The sequence below is a fragment of the Cryphonectria parasitica genome (genome assembly GCF_011745365.1).
Source record: "Cryphonectria parasitica EP155 unplaced genomic scaffold M406scaffold_3, whole genome shotgun sequence".
Lineage (NCBI taxonomy): Eukaryota > Fungi > Ascomycota > Sordariomycetes > Diaporthales > Cryphonectriaceae > Cryphonectria > Cryphonectria parasitica.
Window position 1 is genome coordinate 4,236,777 of NW_024468911.1, and position 12,941 is coordinate 4,249,717.

Below are 12,941 nucleotides of genomic sequence, written 5' to 3' on the forward strand. Positions count from 1 at the left end.
CGAGCCCCCTCCCTGCAAGAAGCATGGCTTATATTTCTGATTTAATATTACTATGACTTCTTCTACTTACTTTATAAAGCCTTGCCATTGGCCTTGTCTTGTTCAAGTAGTTCCAGATATTGCGGCACGAGATCATCAAGCATGTCCTCCAGGCCCCGAAGCTCGAACCCAAATATTTCGTGGAACTTGCCCAGGTTCCAGTTGACGTTGGCCTTGGACGGCCAGTCGCCCTCGCCTGCGAGTAGGCCCTTCTTCACCTCTTCAGGCCAATTCCTCCTGACGATCGGATAAACATCATTCCATTCAATCCTGAGTGCCATCACGTAGCTCGATATGCCCTTGCTGGACCCTGAAACAGGCGTCCTCACGGCCACAAGATCCAGACTCTTATTGACAGCCTTGACAACGTCATCGAGAAGGATGCCGACAGACACCGACCTCGCGGGTTGCTGTCCTTGCAGTCTCTTTACGCCGTCCGCGGCAATGACTTGAAGGAGCAGTTGGTTCGAGGTGGCCATCAGTTCCGACAGGTTCGTGGCGAGCGGGTGTTGGCCAAAGCAGTAGGCTGGTGCCAAATTGATCAGGTCGAAGTCGATACCATCCCTCCCAGCCTTCTCCATCCACTCCACCGACCTCCTGAAAGCTGCAGTTTTGGCCGCGCAATAAGCGAGCAAAGGGTTGACGTAGGGCGGGCCAAACTCTTCGTTGGGTGTGTCGTCGATGAAAATCTCCTTGGGAGGCTCGTAGTCACCTCCCACAATATCAGGATTGATGAATGCTGCGACGGAGGACATGATGATCACCCTCTTGACAGTACTAATACGACGCGCACTTTCCAGCGCGGACAGGGTACAGTCGATGGTAGGCTGGATGAAGTCGTCTTGCTGATCCCCAAAGGGTAACGGTGTGCCACAGTGGATGATGAAGGCAGTGCCTGCTGCCGCTTCGTCCAGGGCGCCTGGGACAGCCAGGTCGGGAACGATGAAATACTTGCAGGCGGAGGCCTTGTTGAGGTTGGCGAGGACAGGCGCCTCTTGAAGCCTCTTGGCCTTGGCCTGGCTCCTCACCACGATGTGTGCTGTATACCCAGACTTGAGAAGATCAACGAGAATGGCAGAGCCCAGGTAGCCCGTGGCGCCTGTAATGGTGACCTTTCCTTGCGCCATGCTGTAGAGGTTGCAATGGAATGCAGAAAGTTGAATTGCGAATTTACGGATCTCAGCACAAGGGGAATGTTGAGATGATGATCCATCTTGCCATGGCGGCGGCGAGCCCTCTCTTCTAGGCCCCGCTGGCCCCCCTACCTTTCGAGAGGAGAGAACTACTCCCTTTGCCATCGTCCCGACCGATCACGAGGACATCTGGCCTCAGAGCCAACAGAGCTTATCGTCCCATCGCGATATATCCCTATCACGTCTGCAGGCATGACCAACTCATCAGCGGTGTGATATGCTTGGTATGTTGTTTGCTCACCCATGATCCTTGCATAGCCGAGACGTCAATTGGAACTGTCCTGCCCGGTTATAGGTGCGGAACGGTGATGTGGAACTGCGATTGGGTAATGATGGTAGTGTTAGAGGGGAGGGGTGGAAACGAGGGTTCAGGTGAAGAGTGGTGGTGCATGCTAGGCAGTGGGAAGATGATCAGTTATTGCGACGCACCGCAGGCCCAACGTGCAGGCAAGTACGGAGCACACCGAGAACTGCCTAGACCAAGTACTTGGTAAGTACTTAGCTGTGTACCTTACTGACTTGCTTCTGTGGCAAGTAATACACAACACTTAGTTAGTGGTGCAACCCCTGAAGCCATGGGAGCCAGCGTCGGAGCTTTAGAGGTCCATGTACTAAAGTATCTAGTGCAGCTGTGGCAGAGGGACCCCTGTTTCACTGCATTCAGTCAGTAGTGCATGCGGCGCAAGGGCAAAAGAAACCACCTTTCAAAACATTTTCGAGTTCCAATCCCCCCTCATACTGCAGATAAAGGCGTTTGCCCGCCCGCCCGCCCACCAGCCGTCCAGACCTTGCCGACGATTCGAATCGTGTGTATCGGACACCTCTCTCTTGGCCCAACTGTTCCAGCCAAGATGCCCACAATGTGGATGTCGGATGCCCAAAGTATGCGACCCCGTGCCCGTCCGCCCTCGCGCTGGCAGCACGCGACGCTCGAGTAGTTGCAAGAGTTGTCTTCGTGATGGCTGACGAGAAACTATGTCGCACTAGAAATTGGGGTGGCCTTCTGCTCCGGCGGTGGCTTCTTCCTGATAGGAGGCGTGATGCTGTTCTTTGATCGAGCAATGTGAGCGCTTCAGGACCCATCTTCCTCCCTACGAACAAGACAATCGTCGCTGACCGCACCTTTCTCCTCCAGGCTGGCAATGGGAAATGTATGCGCCCCGTCAAACCGACCCGATCCTTCTCCTTCCGACCGTACTGACGCACGTTACTGAACAACAGATTCTTTTCCTGATCGGTCTCACTATAATAATTGGCCCTGCAAAGACCGTCCTCTTCTTCGCGCGCAAGCAGAAGGCAAAGGGAACCGCGGCGTTCTTTGGTGGTCTCGTCCTCATTTTGATGCGCTGGCCGCTGATTGGGTTCTGTGTCGAGCTGTACGGCATTATGGTTCTATTTGGTGACTTCCTGGGCACGATCGCTGCATTTGCAAGGAACATACCAGTCGTGGGCCCGTACATTGGATTGGTGATAGATCGTATGGGTATTGGTGCGAGACGGAATGCTGAATTGCCAGTGTGATGATGGATGGAACTGGTTTCCGCCCATGTCTTTGGGTAGGCGCGGCACAGGAGTTTTTCTTCTTGACACTTTGGAAGCTGGTACTGGCTGTATCATGCTCATGTAGACGGGCGTTCATTGGCGGCGGTATACCCATAGTATTAAAAGATGTGTCTCTATATCTTCGAACCAGGGCGGTTCAGAAAGCAATACCGGCAGCAATTTCGTGTTTGATGTGAGGGATTCTGTCCCATCCGGGGGGGAGACCAGCTCTTCGTCTTTTCGAAGCACGTGGTATGCAGAAGACCATGTGATTCCTTCCCGCTGTCAAAATGGATGTTTCCTAAGATTCAGGCTTGCTCTATAGACTCAACGCAACAGAATCAACGCAAAACCGCACAGCCACAGCCAGGTATGTGGCCCACGCACCACTTCCCAATCGGTGCCTTTTCATCACCACAAGTTTCGACCTTGAACTCCGACCCGCCATCGCCGGCTTGCGCTTAGTAACCCTGGCCGACCAGGTAATCCTTCAGCGACTCGACAGTCTGTGTTGCGTTTCCTGCGACGCCGGCCTCGCCATGGTGTCCAACCAGGATGGCCTGCTTCGACTTGGAGATGCAGATACCCTCACGACCCTACGTAAAACCCCCCACTCCCGTCAGTATTTGGCCTGCTGCTCCTTGGTTCCACACGAGGCAGAGAGAGAGAGAGAGAGAGAAAAAAGGGCAGATCATTCTCGTACCTTGCGGGCGTAGACGCTGCCCTCATCGTTCTTTGTGAGCACGAACCGCTCGCCGGCAACGTGCAGACCCTCAGCGAATGCCTTGTCGACGGCAGCCTGGTCGCCGCTCACGATACTCGCGATGTTCTTCATCTCCGCGGCGCTGATCTGATTTGGGTACCCTCACGTCAGCCAGCTGCACCTGCCCCCAATGTCCCGTCTTTGTTCGTCCGAGCGTTTCCTCTCTCATGGGGAATCATCTCGTGGTGCCAACCCCCGGGACGGCGGTGTATCTCGTGATGCGTACCGTGAAGCCGGCGCTAGTAGCCCAAGCGCTGTCGCCGGCGATGCTGATGATAGCTCCCTTGTCAATGTGGCCAGTGCCGACCAGGCTTTTCAAAGGACATGTTCGTTAGCACTATCGTGTATCGTTCGTCGGGGAGCGATGGTGGTGGGTGTTGCGGGTTGTGGTCAGTACCTGGTGTCAACATAAGCTGGAACGATATTAGCTTCATTGCCTCCAAGGTGGGGTTCAGGAGGGCAGCAGTACCTTGCCACGACATCTTTGTTAAATGTTTTCTTTAAAGGAGGGGGCTGTAGATGATAAATGCAAAGATGCGAAAGATATCAAAGAGGTCTTCCTGAAGGTCTAGCAGCTAGATTGTCACTGCTTCCGGTCGTCGGCGGTAAAGGAAAAAGGAGGTTTGGATAAGTGTTGCGTTTGGGCATGGAAATGTTGTCACGGCTAACTTCCAGCTTGCTGTTAGGCATTCCTGCCTTTTTTATCCGATACATTATGTAAGCAAAGGCGGGGCAGAAAACGCATGCGGAGGGGACTCGACTGTTGGCGTTTGTGGCCTGTGTTGTTTGGTGGTTCCATCATTTCCTCCATCACGGGGATAAAAAAAATAAGACGATCCAAATTGATCTCTTTGACCCACTCGCTCACACACTTCCTCTACACCTTTCTCTTTCAGGTCCAAGGAATGTTGACGCTTTTTTTCTGTTACTCGTCACACGTCAAGGAATGAGTTTAGTCAGCACATGTCATTTACTGCCGTGGCACCTTGGGGAGCACCGCTTTCAAGGTGCTCTGCGTGTCCTTAGCAAAAGGGGAAAAGGAGGGGGGAAAGAGAGAAGAAAAAGAAGAAAGAAGGAAGATAGGGGGAGGGGGGGGGGAGGTTTCGACAACAACAGTTGACCGCTTTTGGTAGGTTTCCGCAAGAATGCGATGGATCAGTCGAAGCGGTAAAGAGAGTGTGACCTGTCGTCCCAGCTCCTCTTTGTCGACCTCAGGAGGCTTTGAATTTTGGCGACTTGGTCTTGTCGATCTTGCTTGTCGTCTCTGTTCTTCGTTACATATATGTTTTGTCAGTCGAATCAGTAATGTAATATACGACGTGACACGTAGGCCTTGTCAGGTTCTAAGGCGCCTTTCGACACGGCGTAACGGCGACCGTCATCAGCCATATGCATCTCCTGTACCGAACCAATGACCTTCGAGCATATTTGGGAATGGAAAGTTCTCATTACGCACGCAGCTACCCATACACAGTATAAACCCAGCTCGTCTCTTGCACCGGATAGACCCTCTGCATTCATGCCCATGCGTGCTCTCGGATGCGCGACATTCCAGACTCTTGCCTAATGTCTGTCGAATCACATCCTCGGACGACGTTGGGTCAAGTCATTAGGTCCGGAATTGGGTTTCCCCAAGTGCTTTCGACGATGATGGGAGCTGAAGAGATTCTTTGGGCAATTCTAAACCTTGTCAAATCTGCACAGACTTGCTCGTCCGGAAATATGGTTTGCGATCAGCAAAAAATTCGCCGCACACACGAAGTTCATCTGCATTTTGCATCCCCATCAGCACAGATTGCCGAGCTTCCATTGATTGGCAGACGATCCTCACAAGCCCCAGCAAGGCTGGCTCAATTTGCGCCTGAAAGTTCTGGTAATGCAGTGCGCCGCGGTTGATCTTGCCCGTGTCCGTTCATGAGATCTGATCGTCAGATCAAGCTTAACGGGACCGATCCGTCGGCGGCGCCACGGTCTGTCTCTATGACACCCGTGGACGGCAGCATCCGTCCTTACTTAAGACGTCAGAGAGGAGCGTAGCTGCAGAGATGCTGACCCCTTGTCTACAAGGCTCATAACACGGCTCAGAACCCCATGTTCTTCAAACCTTAAAACCCCTCATGCCCTCTCGCCGACGGAACAATTCGAGACCTAGTTTCTTCAACGCAGGGTCTGATCAGGGTTCTGGAAGCCTTCTCCTTCTTCAAACCACCCAGAAAAACCAAAAGTTCATGTTTCAGCCGCAAACATCAGACATTACACCCCATACAAATGTTCGGACCAGATGAAACGAAGCCATCAATTGATAGCCAACATCCCCCGACATTCACACAGATTCGATTCGATCTTGGTCTAGATCGGCGTTGTCAAGAGTGGAAGGTCCAGCAGTGTGAGAAAAGACCGCTCACATCATGGCCATCCTAACTCTCTGGCGAAGGGGGCTAGTCCTCACCTTGTTGAGCGCTGGCCGCATACCTGCTGTAGAAATAGGTCCTTCACCAGTCACTGCGCGTGAGGCCCGACTACTTGTGTATACGATGGTACACGGCTGGTCGCTGAATAAGATGGTCGACGCCAAGCAATTTAAAGTTTCGTGGGTGCCGAGATACTGCAGGCCTTACAATGCAATGCTGCAATGGTACTCTAGGAGATGAAAGGATTGCACACCAATTTTCCTAGGATTCAACCTTCTCACTACCACGGCAGTGTAGACAAAATTGGGTACTTTGGATGTTTGGGGGGGCAAGGTTCTGAACCCCTTGGAGTATTGCATATGATGACACACCCCTTCGAGCGACCAATTAGCTTTTTTGCTAGTCTTTAGGCTAGCATTTTTGCGCTCAAAGGTCCTCATTTCAGAGGCGCCCACTCTCATTCTCTCTCGTCCAAAGTCTGGACCATGCCTGCCGAGGTCAAATTACAGCTATGAAAGGATGAGCCTTGTGGGACGCTGTTGCAACGTCGTCGCAATCACGGCTGGGCCTGGCTGTCTATTAACCCATATCTCGTCATGGCAGGTACACACACCAAAACTTGTGGGCACACAGTTGGCTGTGGTTGCGATCATGCGATGATTGGACGCTGATGCTTGAGCCTCGTAAAATTGGAAATGGCCCTCTATTGCTGCACCACACACACATACACACACACACATATTTCACTTACAGGGCGGCGGCCACTTGGGCTCAGGGAGAGAGATGTTTTCTCCCACTCAAAGAAGCCGAATCAGCCGACTTCTTCCACCCACGGGTCTTGATAGTCAGCCAGCAGCCCCTTCGGAATATGATGTTGCATCGAGCGGCGGAATGGTTCAGACTGGAGAACCTTGGACAACCTGAAACCACAATTCTTCCGTCACGAAGGACAAGGCAGTTCTACTAAACCCCGCCGTACGCCGTGCGACAAGGGTCCATCCTGGTTTGACCCGGGGGGTCCCACACGGCCAACGACATCCCCGTGGTCATCAATCCGCCAGTTCGCAGATTACATGCAGCCATGCGACCACCACGACGAGCAAGCAGTACTGAGGCTCTCGTGTGCTTCGACTCCTTGCTGCCTTTACAACAACCCAGAGAGGCAACAGGACTGGAAATGGTTGTCCATCATCACAACAGACGGGACAAGAGAAGCTTCGTGGCCCCCCGGTGTGTGCTGTACTAAGGTGGGGGTGCAAGTTTCGAGATAAATGAAATGAGAGCAAGCAACCCTGCGGATGACTGGTCCTGCCCGTCCTGCCCGTCCTGCCCGACCCTAGAAGGCGCGCTAGGAGATGACAAGATGAATTAAAGGGTGGGCTCCTCAACAGCCTAGCCTGGCAGGAAGGCGCGGCACGCAATCACAATTGCTGCAGGAAAGAACCCACACTGGCCGAAAAGGTGCTCACCGATCAGAAGATGAGTGAGTGCAGCTACTAAACATAAGCGCAGCTGAAGGAGAGTATCTACTTACAATAGCACAAACGGTCTAGTACCTTGTTCGTTGGAAGAGGAAGAAGAAGGCTTGTTATCCACCGCAGATCTTCCACGGCATGTTCATCCTCCTCCTCCTCCTCCTTCTTCTTCTCCATTCTCTTCCTTCCCCAACCTTCGACGGATCTCAGATCAACAAGAACGAAGCAACAATCATCTCCATATACACATATCGTCACATATACGGGCAACATTGGCACACGAGGGCATGAGGAGGTCTTTTGTTTATACATGAGAAACTTTGGTTGTGGTGGGCTTACTTTCCTTGGCCACGGGTGCAGAACCGAGACAAGAGTGTGTCAGGCTTTCCCCTGCAATCCTAAATGGATACCTTTCCCGGCAACATTGCCTCAAAATCGCTGGCAACCCCCCTCTTCTCACAAATAAACCATCTGTACGCCGGGCCTTGGAATTCCCTGCTGCTTGAGCCCGCTGCGCTGCATAAACTCGTCATCAACATCCAACGCTTTGCGGGCGGCCCTGGTTCTGCTGCTTCTTCTACGCTCTCCCCAACCGACGAGCCAACATGGCGTCTGTCCGACCCAGCACGGCAGGTGGCCCGTCGACAAGAAGGGCAAACACTTTTGACAAGAGGATGTCCAAAGATGACATGTTCTTCAACAACGGCTCCCGCAGGGCGGCATTGGCAAACCAGACCATGACCAACAACAGGATGTCCAGAGACGATTTATACATCAAAAGTCGGATGGCCTCCATGTCTCATCACTTTCACGTTCCCGTCCATGGCGTAGCAACCACAACGCCCGAGTACAGTCCCGATCATCCAGTGATACAAGAGGTGTCGATACCAGTCAGGATGCAGACACCCGAGTCGGTCACATCAGGCGATATCCCAATAGGAATGGCCCTTGGCAGCCCTACACGCCATAGCCCGCCAGACGCCTCGAGGTGGCAGGCCCAGTTCCCACCAGCGCCATCATCCCCACAGGTGCTTGTCTCCTCCGAACAGCCGTCGCCGGCTATGGGTGGACCAGGCGATTCCTTGCAGAGGAAGAAGACGGGAAGGAGGAAGCTGTTCGGCCTGTTCGGTGGTGGGGGAAAGAAGGACGACCAACAGGGCCACAAGGCTGCCGGGCGCGAACGGGGCCTGACACTTTCCAAGCACTCAGCGCCGTCCACAGCGGCTGTGAATGTGCAGCAGCCGCCAAAGACACCGACGAGAAGCTACACACAGTCCGACAAGAAAACACCCAAGCACAAGCCTATCGTCCTACGGTCCAACACGATGCCGGTTAACGCGCCCGAGCACGAGGCAGCCGCTCAGTCGTGGGCACAAGTGCCGAGGACGAGGAGCTCGGATCCACGCATCCGCCCTGGCCTTGCACCTTCACAGTCAACACCAGTAGTGCCCCCACTACCCCTGCTGAATGTGCAGATTCCCGAGACAAAGCTGGAGCGGTACAGTGTAATGTTTAGTGACGTGCTAAAGCAAGGCCCCAAGCAGGAGCCCGCTGCATCATTGCTGGCCAGGAGGCAGGCAACCCTGGAGAGGCTGAAGACGATCAGCCAGGGCCAGGAACTAGAAGTGGTGCCGGAGGACACCGAGAAGAGCAGGCCACGACGAGCCACCTCGCCCCAGCCCTCTCGAGAGACGCTGTCGCCGAGCCTCAGTGTTTTTCCCATCCCACCAACCGGCCGCGCTGTGCCCGGTCTGGAGACACCGACGACATCTTCCAAACGTGTTGCAAGGTCCAACACCTCACCGGGCCGTTTGCCTTCCCCTACCCAACAAGTCTTCGACACCACCCGTGCGAGGCACCCACCTGCCTCTCATAGAACCACACGGAATCTCGAGGTGCCCAACCCCTTCGAGATGCACCCACCGCTGTCAGGAGGCTCCAGCGGACCCCAGGAGCCCATCTACCCGACCGACACCACCTTCCACTTCGGACACGACAAGTCCGGCCTTATTCTGGACTCCCCGACATCAATGGACTCCCACGAGGAGATTATCGTCTCGCAACCCTCCAAGCCGACCCTCCACGAGCCACAGTGGCAGGTGATCTCGCCCGCGCCCTCGACCTCCTCCTCCACCGCCATATCGACCGCCGCCTCGGGTCACCGAGGCCGCTCAGCATCTGCCATCTCGAGCAGCACGCACATCACAAAGCCCTCGTCCGACCTGGACGCCTCGGACGCCGCCCTACAGAACGCGGTCGAGGTGAGTATCGCACGCCAGATTAGCATCTCGCGACAGCAGCGCGACCTGCTGCGGCCGCTGCAGACGCGGAGGGACACGGGCGAGAGACACGCTGCACACGCTGCTGCTGCTGCTGCGGGAGCGTTCTCCCCTTTGTCGGCAGGAGGGCAGCACCAGCTCAGGAGCCCGCTCGGCGTGACGTTTATCAAGGCCCCGAGCCCCAGCAGGCTGGGCCGTGACGAGTCCATTAGGGATGTCCAGAGCTCGACGCCTACGCTGGTGCACCAGTGGGACAGTCCCATCAGGAAGAGCACGTGGGCTGTGGTGGAGAGCGATTAATGGATTTTCCATCTCTACCCCTCCCTTTTTGATACGGTTCTCCCCCTTCTTTCACTTTCTCTGCCGGCCAATAAGGAAAGGTAGACCAGCCAAGAAATAGGAAGGAGAGGAAAAAGAAGGAAAAAAGGGCAAGAAATTTGGTCATTGAGTTGCCCCGGGGAGGGGGCAATGGTTTCTATCGTCTTGATGACGCATAACGATTTTGGGATAAGGCCTGGTATGATTTTTTTTTCTCCTTTGTCTTGTTGGGTATTGGGCTTTTGAGAAGCATGGAGTTATCGGGCACGGCGGGCACGAGCAATCTGGATTCTCACGGGGTTATTAACCTAAACCACACAACATCTTCTCTTTTGTTCACATTTTTGGATACGGCAGGCTCCTTCATCAGACTTTTCTTCTTTTCTTTTTCTTTTAGACAAAAATCTCGGGGGGTAAAGGGAGGTTACCTTGGGACGGGGGAGGTTACAAATTGTCTCTTTTTCTTTTCTCTCCGTATCGGAGCCCTTCAAATCACCAACCAGCCAAATGTTTTTTCCCCCCAATCTTGCGCACAATGTCTCTGGAACGAGTCTTGATGGTCTCTGGGCTGTGTCACTCTGTGGGAAGGGTGAATGGGTTTATTAATGTGTGAATGGCATATCTTGATTGATACTTTAGCTCTTAGGGATCTCCGTTTCGTCGCTTCTGTCTTGACGGTGCTTTAATGAATGGAAATGAGGGGCACGACTTTCCCTCGAGCGTGTATTTGAGTGTATCTCGAAATGTCTTTAGAAAATCTGCCGGAGACACCGCTCGGGGATGCCATTGATGTGACTAAGTCAGACACATATCATCACGATTATCCAGTCCAAGCAGATCATAGAAACTTCATTATGTAGGTATATGAGTTGACATAAACAGCACTGAGAAATCCCAGCCGCCATGACTTTATACGTATAGCAGCAGGCCGCACAAGAGGTGAACCATTGACTTTGCCTTCCTGGCCTCCCGGATTTCCCCAAACGAGCGAGGACTGATGCGGTCTCCGGCCTGAGAAGCTCCAGGCGAATGGCTTTGGTGTATTGATGTGTTCACATGACCACGCTACAGAGAAATTATCAGTATAAAAGGAACATGGCCGACAGAAAGGAGTGGGCTCTGAGATAGCTCGGCACAGAACAGCGCTGGCAACAGAGGTGGAAAGGGACCAGCAAGGGGTGATTGTGACCGAACTTACCAGCAAGAGTTCTGCTTCTTCGCCTGTTCTATAAATTTTGTCAGCAAAAGGGAGTATAGATGCAAAATAGGAGTGACATCGGAGCTTACGGTAGAACATCTTCGACTGCGCGCTCAGACCGTCACTCTTCTGGACCAGGTCGTCGATCTTCTGTCCTCGCTCCAGCACACTCTCGATAGTCTTATGCAGTGTGATTTTGGTCTAGAGCAGCTTGTTAGCAGTCACGCGAGTTGCGTAGGGCGGCGGATGGTATTCTGTACCTCGTCTAGCTCCTTCTGAATCCTCATAATGCTGTCCGCTTGCTGTGGGTCCTATTCTTTGATGTCAAATTGGTAATCCTTCCGTAACGACTTGTCTTTGCATCTCATACCTGGTATTTGGTGATGTATTCCTTCAGTTGCGGCATGCTAAGTGTGGGAGCCCCCGACTTCCACGATGATTGCGGGTGTTGCCCAAGAAATTCGTCGACGACCTTGGAGAGGAGCTGGTGAGCAACCAGCTGTGGGTATTCGTGATCTGTGATGACAATGCCGCAGACGCCTTCGGAGCGGGCGTATGCGTGAAACGTGTGCTCTTGAAGAAAACAATCATCAGTATCCTTGGACTAGGGTCTCATGAAGTTTTCACGAGGTTTCATGAAAGCGAACATAAACACAGCAGACACTTGTCCGTCGCGCGTTCTTTCAGGGCCATTCGCGTTGAAGTTATCCTAGTCGGGCAGGCTGAGCAATCAGATTGTCGGGCTGATTCCTCCGCATCTTTTAACCAAAACTGAACAGACTGCATTTCTTTTTTTGGACTTGTGTCCCAGGTTTGCGCCATGGGCCCACCGATTTCGTCCCGTTTCATGCAGCTGGTGTCGGGGACTTCTATCTTGCATTTTTGGGGTCTTGCAGTCCGTAGAACACTGGCTAGATCAAGAGGGTATTGTTGCTAAGCATTGCAGACCACTCTGGTCTCCTGCTCGATTTTATAGGCGCGGGCGTCCACTTGGACGACGATCTCGTCTTCGGTCTGGAACGGGTGTCCACTGCTCGCTTTTGTGCCCATCTCTCGGAACGGCTTTGTCGCACATTGCAACGGGAATGCAACGTACCTTGCTGCTCTACATCTTGTCGTTCTGCACAGGCAGATCGTCAGCCATCACGTTCCGAGCGGCAATCTCACCACGGGCAATGCTTACGACCAGGCTTCGTTGCCTGTGCCACCTTTCCAGCAAACAGAGTCATGAATTCCTTCATCTCTTTAGTCAGCACTGAAAATTGTAAGAGCAGAGGCACCAGGCCCGTGCCGGTTGCGGCGGATGGCTGAGGAGGCGTTGCGTACGGCATAACTGTTCCGGGTGAAGCGAGAGTAGGCGCTCAGCTCCTTCTCGGCGACCAGCTCCTGTGGCTCCTGGCCTTGGATGTTCCTGACGACCTAGCGACAATAAAATCATGCTTAGAAATGTATGAAACATCCATGTCGATTATGTGCTTGACGTACGCCGATGTAGTGCACCTTCATGGCTGCGGTATTGCTTGCGAAGGTCGCTTGGTGCTTGACGGTGGCTCGTTCGATCGTTCGCACGGGTAGGACAGGGTTCCGAGGTTGGTTCCAGGTATCGACGAGGTTCTCGCTTGACCGAAAGAGACTCGAGATTTGTAGGGTAGGAAGAGGAGGGAAGGGGATAAATAGGACGTGGCAGATCGTTGGGTAGGATGTTGAGGGTTGGTCTTAAGAG

General features: G+C 53.3%; 5 protein-coding genes across 5 annotated transcripts; 2 read left to right on the plus strand and 3 right to left on the minus strand.

Annotated features, from left to right (window-relative positions):
• Positions 1 to 71: 71 nt before the first annotated feature.
• On the minus strand, positions 72 to 1,166 carry M406DRAFT_253641 (NAD(P)-binding protein; the record flags this gene model as incomplete). The annotated part of the gene is made up of 1 exon (XM_040916913.1): positions 72 to 1,166. The coding sequence occupies one exon, from the start codon at positions 1,164 to 1,166 to the stop codon at positions 72 to 74; it is 1,095 nt and encodes a 364-aa protein (XP_040778844.1).
• Positions 1,167 to 2,083: 917 nt separating this feature from the next.
• M406DRAFT_289152 (Got1-domain-containing protein) lies at positions 2,084 to 2,914 on the plus strand (the record flags this gene model as incomplete). The annotated part of the gene is made up of 4 exons (XM_040918836.1): positions 2,084 to 2,114; positions 2,220 to 2,295; positions 2,368 to 2,383; positions 2,454 to 2,914. 4 exons carry the CDS (start codon positions 2,084 to 2,086, stop codon positions 2,751 to 2,753), a joined length of 423 nt encoding a protein of 140 aa, XP_040778845.1. The 3' UTR covers positions 2,754 to 2,914.
• A 145-nt stretch (positions 2,915 to 3,059) lies between these two features.
• On the minus strand, positions 3,060 to 4,186 carry M406DRAFT_355747 (Profilin/allergen). Its single transcript, XM_040923243.1, has 5 exons — positions 4,007 to 4,186; positions 3,935 to 3,950; positions 3,764 to 3,848; positions 3,478 to 3,624; positions 3,060 to 3,370 (listed from the first exon to the last, which is right to left on the minus strand). The coding sequence occupies exons 1-5, from the start codon at positions 4,017 to 4,019 to the stop codon at positions 3,236 to 3,238; spliced, it is 396 nt and encodes a 131-aa protein (XP_040778846.1). The 5' UTR covers positions 4,020 to 4,186; the 3' UTR covers positions 3,060 to 3,235.
• A 3,842-nt stretch (positions 4,187 to 8,028) lies between these two features.
• M406DRAFT_69993 (uncharacterized protein) lies at positions 8,029 to 10,002 on the plus strand (the record flags this gene model as incomplete). Its single annotated transcript, XM_040925302.1, has 1 exon — positions 8,029 to 10,002. The coding sequence occupies one exon, from the start codon at positions 8,029 to 8,031 to the stop codon at positions 10,000 to 10,002; it is 1,974 nt and encodes a 657-aa protein (XP_040778847.1).
• Positions 10,003 to 10,854: 852 nt separating this feature from the next.
• On the minus strand, positions 10,855 to 12,931 carry M406DRAFT_102152 (putative v-snare, synaptobrevin, YKT6). The gene is made up of 9 exons (XM_040914993.1): positions 12,704 to 12,931; positions 12,545 to 12,637; positions 12,402 to 12,453; positions 12,315 to 12,338; positions 11,589 to 11,791; positions 11,479 to 11,529; positions 11,308 to 11,419; positions 11,219 to 11,246; positions 10,855 to 11,085 (listed from the first exon to the last, which is right to left on the minus strand). The coding sequence occupies exons 1-9, from the start codon at positions 12,722 to 12,724 to the stop codon at positions 11,073 to 11,075; spliced, it is 597 nt and encodes a 198-aa protein (XP_040779140.1). The 5' UTR covers positions 12,725 to 12,931; the 3' UTR covers positions 10,855 to 11,072.
• Between the last annotated feature and the right edge of the window lie 10 nt (positions 12,932 to 12,941).

What these genes read in the sequence shown, in the direction of transcription:
- M406DRAFT_102152 (XM_040914993.1), bottom strand. Translation starts at nt 12,724, where the DNA reads ATGAAGGTGCACTACATCGGC. An exon ending in TTCAGAAGGAGCTAGACGAG is followed by an intron (nt 11,420 to 11,478) that starts GTACAGAATACC and finishes AAGCTGCTCTAG; the next exon opens with ACCAAAATCACACTGCATAA. An exon ending in GCAGTCGAAGATGTTCTACC is followed by an intron (nt 11,247 to 11,307) that starts GTAAGCTCCGAT and finishes CAAAATTTATAG; the next exon opens with AACAGGCGAAGAAGCAGAAC.
- M406DRAFT_355747 (XM_040923243.1), bottom strand. An exon ending in CTACTAGCGCCGGCTTCACG is followed by an intron (nt 3,625 to 3,763) that starts GTACGCATCACG and finishes TACCCAAATCAG; the next exon opens with ATCAGCGCCGCGGAGATGAA. An exon ending in GCAGCGTCTACGCCCGCAAG is followed by an intron (nt 3,371 to 3,477) that starts GTACGAGAATGA and finishes GGTTTTACGTAG; the next exon opens with GGTCGTGAGGGTATCTGCAT.